This window comes from Megascapheus bottae, chromosome 4, assembly GCF_031878675.1.
Source record: "Megascapheus bottae isolate mThoBot1 chromosome 4, mThoBot2.hap1, whole genome shotgun sequence".
In the NCBI taxonomy this organism is placed as follows: Eukaryota; Metazoa; Chordata; class Mammalia; order Rodentia; family Geomyidae; genus Megascapheus; species Megascapheus bottae.
In genome coordinates this window covers 66,572,991-66,582,234 of record NC_143512.1, presented here as the reverse complement: position 1 = coordinate 66,582,234, position 9,244 = coordinate 66,572,991, and the positions used below count along the sequence as shown (strand labels likewise).

Below are 9,244 nucleotides of genomic sequence, written 5' to 3'. Positions count from 1 at the left end.
AAAGAAGATGATTAATCTAAACCTTAATGATCTTGGCTTTCTGAGTTGTCTTCTTGACCCAAACCAGATTTCCTCCTACCTCTAGTTCCAAATGTTCTAGGGATCATCTGGCTGGCCTTTCCCAGTGTCAATGTTTTCTCTTATTTCATATGACCAAGTCCTTTAGCTTTAGGTTGAAATTTCTAAAGCAAGGAGTGATTTCTCAAGGAATTATTATTTTCTCTTAAGCATTTGGTCTATGTTTAGCATAAGTAAGAGAATTGGTAATGCTATGAATTGTATGTAGGAACATAAACGATTCAATATCAGAGGGAATTCTCAGCATTGTATCCAGTCAGCCTATGGGAGTGGGTATTCATTGTTGCATGTCGTGAAAAGAGAACAATATCTGATTTTACCTGGGGAGTGACTTACCTGGTAATGTACCTGTCTAGAGGTAGGGTATGAGGGAATACGGAATGAATGTGAGGGGAAGCATCATCCCCTAAGTTTCTAAACTTAGCCCGCTACTAGTGGGAAGTGGGAATGGCTTAATAGAAATAAATGGACCCCATGGATACATCAACAAGTCTGGCCATTTATTGACTCTGCTATGACTATAATTACAGTCTGGTTTTAAGTACTAAGATAACCACAAAGTACTCCCGAAGGAAGACACAGAAGTAGCTGGGGGATCAGCACAGAAATACAGGGGACAATACATTGGCCATGCGTGTCATACAACCATCTTGGAGGATGACGATAGGCAGAAATGTACCTTGCCCACCCTATTTTGTTTAATGACTTAACTCAATACTTGAATTAGCAGTATAAAAAAAGAGTATCATTAAATATATTTACTCAGTTGTAGCCCCAGGAAGTTAATATCATCTAATCTCTCCCTGGAAGATGAGTCTCTGTAAATGGAGCACCATATATGCTATTGCACAGCTTCATGTTAAAGTTAGAAAGGAAAGTGTTAGAATGTGTACTCTCTGAGATAGCAATGTGTAGCATGTAGGGCTTGGAGGGTTTAACCAATTAAATGGGAAGTTCTGGTCTGAAGCCTTATCATCTCTCCAATTGTGTGTCAGATACTTCATGAAGGCTATTGAGAATACTCACTGACCATTTCAAAGCATCACATTGGGATGCTGAGAGATTCTTGGCTGTCTTAAGGAGACTGGACAGAGATGTGGTTTTGCTTTAAAAAAATGTATCACTAAACAAAGCATTCCTACACTAGGAGGCATTTTTTTTTTGTACCAGGAAATCATTTCCTGATTTAGGAAAATATTCATTATAAGCTTCCTTATTTTCTCATAATGCAATTATGTCTTGATGTGCATGGATTCAATTAATGCACCATTTTGCAGCTGTTGTGTTTTTAGTTTTGTTTTAGAGTAAGCTAATTCTAACCACAGTGAAAGGTAATGTAAACCAAACTGGGTTTTGACCCTTGATATATGTGAGCACCGAACGCTGTGGTGAACCGTCTGGTTCACAGCCAATGTGAATCCAGTGTCTCCGGCTACATTTTTGGTTCCTTCTTCAAGATGGGGAGAAATGAGGACCTGGATAAAGTAAACCAAAAATTCAGCTTCATATTGGCCCTGGGAGTATCAGAGAAATAAAGACACAGTCCAGGCTCTTGCATTCAGTCTTTGTGCTAACCTAAAACCCTACCAGTTTTTAAAGCACCAGGATATGTGGAAATACTGATGACCCATAGCTGAGTGACTTGTAGAGGATTCTGACAGCAAGAAGCACAAAAGTCACTCAGCTGTCTTATAAAACAACTCCTGGAAAGGAAGAGAATGTCCATGATGCTGGATCAGGGACCAGTATTGTCTGTCCTTGAGAAACTGAAGAAAGACCTATAATGAAGCACCTGGCCAGATCATCATATGTTCAGCACATGGGTTATAAATATTTCATTTTGTGAATTGAAGAATCTGGCTTAGTTTAGTCTGTTGAGGTCAGAAGGAATTCGATTTGTTCCTGAGTTTTGTATGCCAAAGTATTGATTCTATGCTAGTACAAGTAAATAAGTCTGATTTACTATGTTAATCCCTCTGAGAGCCTACACTATACTTAAGGAACAGTCTTTGTGAATTATCTCATTTAAAAAATACCTCATGATCTTGCTCCTCTCATGGCACTATGTAATGTCTACAATTGGTTTCTTCGCCAGAGATTATTATTGGCCCGCAATGTATATATGTAAAGATAAAAAATACAAAAATGCAATTACTTGGCTTTATACAAATATTTCTACTTTCCTCCCACGTTTCTGATCTATCTTGAATTTCATCTCAAGCTCACTGGTGTATTTTCTGTAGGACTTGATCAGCTGTATACACTATTTGTTTAAAAAAGTTAAAGGCATATAATATAAAATGTACTAGAACTGGCATTGGCCAGCAACACCATCCCATTTAATAGAAGATGTTTCTGTGGAGTTTTATACATCTCTATTGCATGACTACTCATGGATTTATATTAGCTCTGCCACCATCTAGGCATTAGCACCATTTTCAACAGCACCATTCTGCTGAACAGACAGGTAACCAAAAGGAGATATGGAACATCTCTATCTGGGTTCATTTTACATAAGGGCCTCTGTTTGAAATAAGTTTGCTGGAAATTCGCTCTGAATTTGAGACCATATCTACTCTGACTTTTGGGCAGTAGGGACCTATCAAATAAGAATCCAACTTATTTCAGTGTTTTGGACTCTCTTGACTCGCTTGTTGTCCCATGGTAAATTACCTACATACATTTATCATAATGATCATGATGCTAGAGATCAAACCCAGAATTTCACGTAGGCTAACCATGGACTCTACCACAAGGATATACCTTTAGAACATAAATGGCTTTAAAAGAATACAGTATTCAGAGGAGTAGATCATTCTCATCTCACTTTTTTTTTTGTTTTGTTTTTTGTTGTTTATGTTGGTCATGAGACTTGAACTTGGGGCTGGGCTCTGTCTCTGAGCTTTTGTGCTCAAGGCTAGAGCTCTACAATGTTAAGCCACAGCACCACTTCTGGATTTTTCTGGTGGTTAACTGGAGATGAGAATCCCGTGGCCTGAACGTCCTGAGTCGTTAGGATCACAGGTGTGAGCCACTGGTGCCTCATCTCACATTTTAAACTTACTTTGTTTTTCTCTCTAGACTATACATTAATGTTAAATTCTTATAATTATAATTTGATTTTTAATTGCTTTAATCTATAGTTTCATTTTCCTCCATAAGAAAGAGACGAGGGCAAGTAGCAGCTGGATTCTGGTGATCATGGTCTTTGTGTATGAACAGCCTACACCAAGATGAGAGTGGGGCCTGAGCTAAGGACTCTGAGTGCAAGAGACAATGAAAAACACTTGTTCTTCTCATCTTGTCTGTGAAGGAATTGCTAGTGCCAAGGAAGTAGAAGAATAAAGGCCTATATTTCCTTTCTTTTTATGTGTGTGTGTGCACACCAGTCATGGGGCTTGAACTCTGGGCCTGGACACTGTCTCTGACCTCTTCAGCTCAAGGATACTGCTCTACCATTTGAGCCGCAGCATCACTTCCGGTTTTCTGGTGGTTAATTGGAGATGAGTCTCACAAACTTTTGTGCCTGAGCTGGCTTTGAACCACAATCCTCAGATCTCACTTTCTTGAGTAGCTAGGATTATAGGCATGGGCCACCAGCACCCAGCATCACATTTCCTTTCTTGTAGTACAAAGAAACTGACTTCTATTTATTTGATTTTGAAGAATTTTTCAAGAAATAATTTTCAAGTCAGAGTTGTCTTTTTGAGTGACTGGTCTCAACCCTTTTGGGTTGGAGCTGATATTTGTACCCTCTTAATCTTGTGTTGATGCAAGACTTTGAGAAAGCTAGCTGTAGAGTGCTGGTGAGATTTAAGGAGAGATTGAAGCCAGTGCTGGTGGCTCATGCCTGTAATCCTAGCTACTCAGGATCCTGAGATCTGAGAATCATAGTTCAAAGCCAGCTCAGGTAGGAAAGGCCATGAGACTCTTATCTCAAAACCAGAGTGGAGCTGTGGATGAAAGTAGTAGAGTGCTAGCCTTGTGCAATAAAGCTCAGGGACAGATCACAGGCCTTGTGTTCAAGTCCCATGACCGGGGGGGGGGGGGAGATTGACTCATTGAACAGGGGGTGAAGAATTTAAATCTCTTCACAAATGGATATTCCTAACTCACCTCTCAAATTTGAAACCGCACCTATCTCAGGTCAGTGGGGAGGATCTAGTCACAAGATTATTTGGTTCCCTGGGTAAGCATGGCTATGTTTCCTGATTCTCTTGAGGTAGTTTAGAGAAACTGTGGTCTCTTGTTTTTGTCCTGAAGGGGGAAAATACATCATTCCACAGACTTGTCTAGTGTGGAGTTTTTCCTGGGAGCTGATTCCAGCTAATGGAGGGTGCTCCTGTTCAGTTCACCTTCTTGTTAAGAGCAGTAAGGATGTCAGTCAGGGCCTCCTGCGAGGGATGTTTTGTGGCTAGAGGGACACAGTGTATTTAGCTTTGTTAGAATCCAAAAACCTGAACCTGAAAAAAGTAAAGTAACACTTCATGAAGCAGCCTCAGAGCTAAAACGTGTCACAATGAGCAGGCCGTGGTAGTCTATGGTGAAGGGTGGCTTTCTTCCGGACTTATGGATGTTTGGGCTTTTTGAGCAACTGTTGTTTTCTTGGCCTTGGCATGTGGATGCTGTGTGTCTGGAAACACGTGGAGCAGCACTGGGCCCTCACCGTGGGCACAGAACATTTCTTCATGGATTGTAGTGTCTGGCAGAAACTGGCTGACAACTTGTCCTTGGTGCAAAGTAAATCTGTAGGCAGATAAAAAAAGAGAGACATAAGAGTATAACTGTAACCCTTCTATTAATTACAATTAAAAAATAAATAAGAAAAAAAGAGGGACATAAATCCAAAGAACAGTTTTTGGTAGGTGAATGAATCAAGCACATATTAATGTAAGATTATATAAATCTACCACAAAATATGCCGTAGCACTCCCAAACAATGGTAATCAACAGGTGATTAATATATAGCAGACACTACAAATTATTTGTGTTAAGCTGACTCATCAGTCACAATTCTTCATTCCTGTGTGCTAATGTCAGACATTCCCACTCTGCATAGCTACCTGATAAGTGAAGAATATTGCCTCATTCCTTATGTCTATGGCTTGCTTTGGACAGAAGGCTCTTAGTAGATATGATCCCTGCAGGTCCATGGAACGTGCTGGAGGTTGTGGGAAGGTGATGTTCTACCATCACCATAAAGAATCTAGTTTTAGAAACCATCGGATAAAGGGGAAGGAAACATGCGGAGAAGACCTAGACCAAGAGCTTGCAGCTAATGTCAACTGAGTCCATTCTACATCAGTTGACCTAAATATTAGTTGCCCTATATATTTTGAGTAGCAAATACATGACTACAGTTAAAGACTCCCAAGATTAGGGATGTTCGGCTAGATTGTTTTGACAAAACAAATGCTGCATGTTCCATGCTTCCCTTCACTTAGTCTTCATAGGTTTAGTAGCAGGTAAATATTCTCCCCCCATTTCACAAATGAGAAAAGTATGATTTAGAGTAGCTAATAAATTGTATGATATGATCTAGCTGGTAAGCAGCATGTCCAGTTCTGAACACAGAAAGATTCTACTCTAGGTCTAATGCTTTTATCCATCTCTCCATTTAGAGTGCCAAGCCACTGACCAGTCAGCCAACTAACCTAAGCATTTCTCAGTACAGATATGGATACATAAATTATGGTTTCTACTGTCTAGACTCTACCATGTAGATGAATGCATGCTGTAAGAACAAGCAATTCAACTTGATTACTTGAATTCTAATTCTCATTTCTCTCTAACAAGCTCTGGACAAAAATACCCCTTAGGGAGCCAGGAATTTGGCCTAGCATGCATGAAGACCGAGGTTAGATTCCTCGGTACCACATACAAAGAAAAAGCCGGAAGTGGTGCTGTGGCTCAAGTGGCAGAGCTCTAGCATTGAGGAAAACCCAAGGACAGTGCTAAGGCCCAGGACTGGCAAAAAAAAACACCCCTGTGTTTTTAACATGGGTGAGTCAGAGTTACAATAGATTGTTCAGAGATCGTTAACTCATGTTTTCCATAAATGCTGCTACAAATGCTCTGGCCCATGCAGAATTGGCTATAGGGTGTTCAGTAAGGTAGTGAGGTTCAAATCAGATTTTCAGCCTTGCAGAATGTGACATGATTTCAAACTTTGAGTACCTCTTAGAGCTGGGGTTGGCTTTCTTTTTCCCCTACAGGGAAAATATTTTTAATATTTTCAAATAAAATCATTTTCACGAATTAGCTGTCCTTTGTAAATAGAAGGCAGTGAGATACAAATTTACCTCAAAGCTGTGATTTTTTTCTGCTCTTTTCACCTTAAGATTGGGAAGACAAAAAATGTTTTTATATCTTCTCAAAAGTCATCATTTCCTTGACTATCCTTTTTTTTTTTGGTGGGAGAGATCCCCATTGGTGTCAGATCCCCATTTTGTGTGTAAGTTTCAAGTGTACTTAGGAATTGGTAGTGAACAATGAGATTGGAATGCCAAATCTAAGTGGTTCTCATGGATTCTATTCTTTAGGATTTTTCTTTAAGCCCTTCATTTTAAACATCCATTTTCCTAAAATTCTCCCTTCCATGACTGTAGGAGTCCCAGGGGTTGCTGCAATGAAAGTGGAAATCAGAGGAAGCACAGAGTGGCTCCACAAAGTGGCCTTGGGTAATGAGGACTTGCATAGATCCCTCTGTCTCAATAGCTAAACCTGTCTTAGTTTTGCACCAATTGTGGAAACACGGCACATGCTTTGTTTTGAGCTGTCAAGATTGTGTGAGCATTTTTTGCTCAGCACTAAAAGTAGATCTATTAATTGAGGGATGTTTGTCATTGTAAAAAAAAGGCCCTCTAGGAGCTCCCTAAAACCTTTAACCCTGTTATGTGTTGGACTGACTATATCCTCTGGAATTTAAGTAACCCCAAAGTTGGCATCCCAACTCTGAGTACCTTGGCTATAAACTGATTTGGAAATATGATCTTTAGAAACAGATGTAATTATGATACAAATGGAGATGGTAGCAGGTCCATAATCCAACAGTACTGGTGATGTCTCTGCAGGAAGAGGAGAGGAGATGCAGACACTTGCACATGTGCAGAAGGAAGCCATGATAGACACAGACACATAGACGGTAGATGGCTATGTCATAATGGTGCAAAGGTTGGAATTAAATGGTTCTGGGCAAAAAAAAAAAGCCAAGAATTGCTTACAACTATGACAGAATAGACTCATGTTGTGCTAAGCCACCAGGTTATGGTGCTTTTTTATGGTAACTCTAGAAAAACTAATTAATTAATGTTCCCCATTGGCCATGGCAATAATACCAACAACACAATTCATTAAGCATTTCCCATGGACAAGGAAATGTGTTTGGTATAATCTATACTGTTTGATCTTCAGATAAATATGTTTTCATGTATATTTATTTTCCTCCATTACAAAGCAGGGTTCCAGAGAAGCTTAGCAACCAGCTCAGCATCACAAAGAAGCTACTGGAATTTAATGAATTTAATTTAATTCAGTGTCTCTAAACCTTTGTTGTCAGGATGCTGATTCTCCTACACTGGTAATGAGGAAGAAGGTCACATAAACAGGTCTTCCCTTCCCCAAACAGCTGCATTTTCTCAACTCAGTAGCCCCACTTGTCAGACTACATCAATATACAAGTGACTAAAAGCAGCTCAACCTAGCCTGTCTTTATTGGCTGATTTCTATGAGATCAAGAACTCGGCTTTTCAAAGGTTCTTAGGGCCCTGGACACATATTGGGTCTGAGCATCTTACCCAGAAGCAAGAGTAGAGGGCGGCAGTGCCCTGTATCGATAGTCTGTGTTCCAGACTGTGTTTAGCAGTTCATTTAGACAATGACTACAAGCCCAGCAACATGGTGGTACTTAATTATACCAGTTCTCCTTAGTAGTATAAAACAAGGAAGGCTTGTAGTACCCAGCCAACGGGATCCCAGCCCTAAAATACACACAATGCTTGTAATTAGAGGAAACTTGAGGAACACATTCCAATTTTCCCTTGAGTGTTCAATTCAAATCATATTTGGAAATTTAAAGGGATGGCTCCATGTTTATTCTTGTACACACCTGGGTCTAGGTTGAAAGCTTATTTTGCTTATGAAAAAAAAGCATTTTCAATGTTGTTCACAGTTTCCATAAGACTTAGAGCTTCCTGAGAGCTTGAACGGTGACTTTCCCATAGTATATTCAGTCCTCATCACCTGCCTAAGATACATTAAGTTATTAGTAACTAGTAAGTCATTAGTAACTGCCGCATTGATTCACGGATGCAACTGTATTACGTAGAATACTACTCTTCAGTAGAAAATTTATAGACTGATGGAAGCATGAAATTCCATTGTGTATATAGTATCATTTGTAAGGAAATGGAAAAAGTTGAAAAAAATTATATTTTGTGAAGTAAGCCAGACCAAAAGAAACACAGGTTGCATGGTTTCCCTCATTTGTTGTAACTATAAAGTATAAAGTACCTCTAAATCTACAAGTAAATACACTGGATGGTAAAAGCCAAAAAAATACACTTGGACTGATAAATCATACACAATCATACAGTGGGGCCAAAGGAGGATATTCTTAGGAGAGGATCACAAAGGCTCAATAGCTATGTGCCTATGATCATAGAAAATGATGCTGATTGAAATGAACTCCAAGAAAGAGAAGCAAAAAGTGTTTTTCCCCCCTTTGTATCAGGAAGGAAAGCCTATGAGAAAACGAGGAAGAGGTGACACTGTTCAGAAAGAAATGTACTCATTACCTGACTTATGTAACTGTAACCCCTTTGAATATTGCCTTTTTCATGACAATAAACTGGAAAAAAAACCTTTAAACAACAACAACAAAGACTGGGTGCTGGTGGCTAACACCTGTAATCCTAGCTACTTAGGAGGCTAATATCTGAGGATCATGGTTTGAAGCCAGTGCTAGCAGAGAAGTCTATGAGACAAGACCAAAAAAAGGGAAGAGGGCTCAGGAATGGTGTGTATGTAGGAGTTTTGCTCTACTTTTGATTTTTCCTCAGACCCTTGTCTACCATGGAAATGGTAGTTATGCTTTAGACTTTAAGTTATTAAATTTTTGGCTGGTACAACGCTCATTGGCTGGTAAAATGATCATTAGGAAAGTAAT

The 9,244-nt window shown here is 39.5% G+C and overlaps 1 protein-coding gene across 1 annotated transcript in view; it reads right to left on the bottom strand.

Annotated features, from left to right (window-relative positions):
- Positions 1-568: 568 nt before the first annotated feature.
- Adamts12 (ADAM metallopeptidase with thrombospondin type 1 motif 12) overlaps positions 569-9,244 on the bottom strand; it is a 220,095-nt gene continuing 211,419 nt past the window's right edge. The window contains exon 24 of the mRNA XM_090332079.1: positions 569-4,824. Coding sequence (XP_090188205.1) covers positions 4,646-4,824 — 179 coding nt within the window. The 3' untranslated portion in view covers positions 569-4,645. The remainder of the gene's footprint in view (positions 4,825-9,244) is intronic.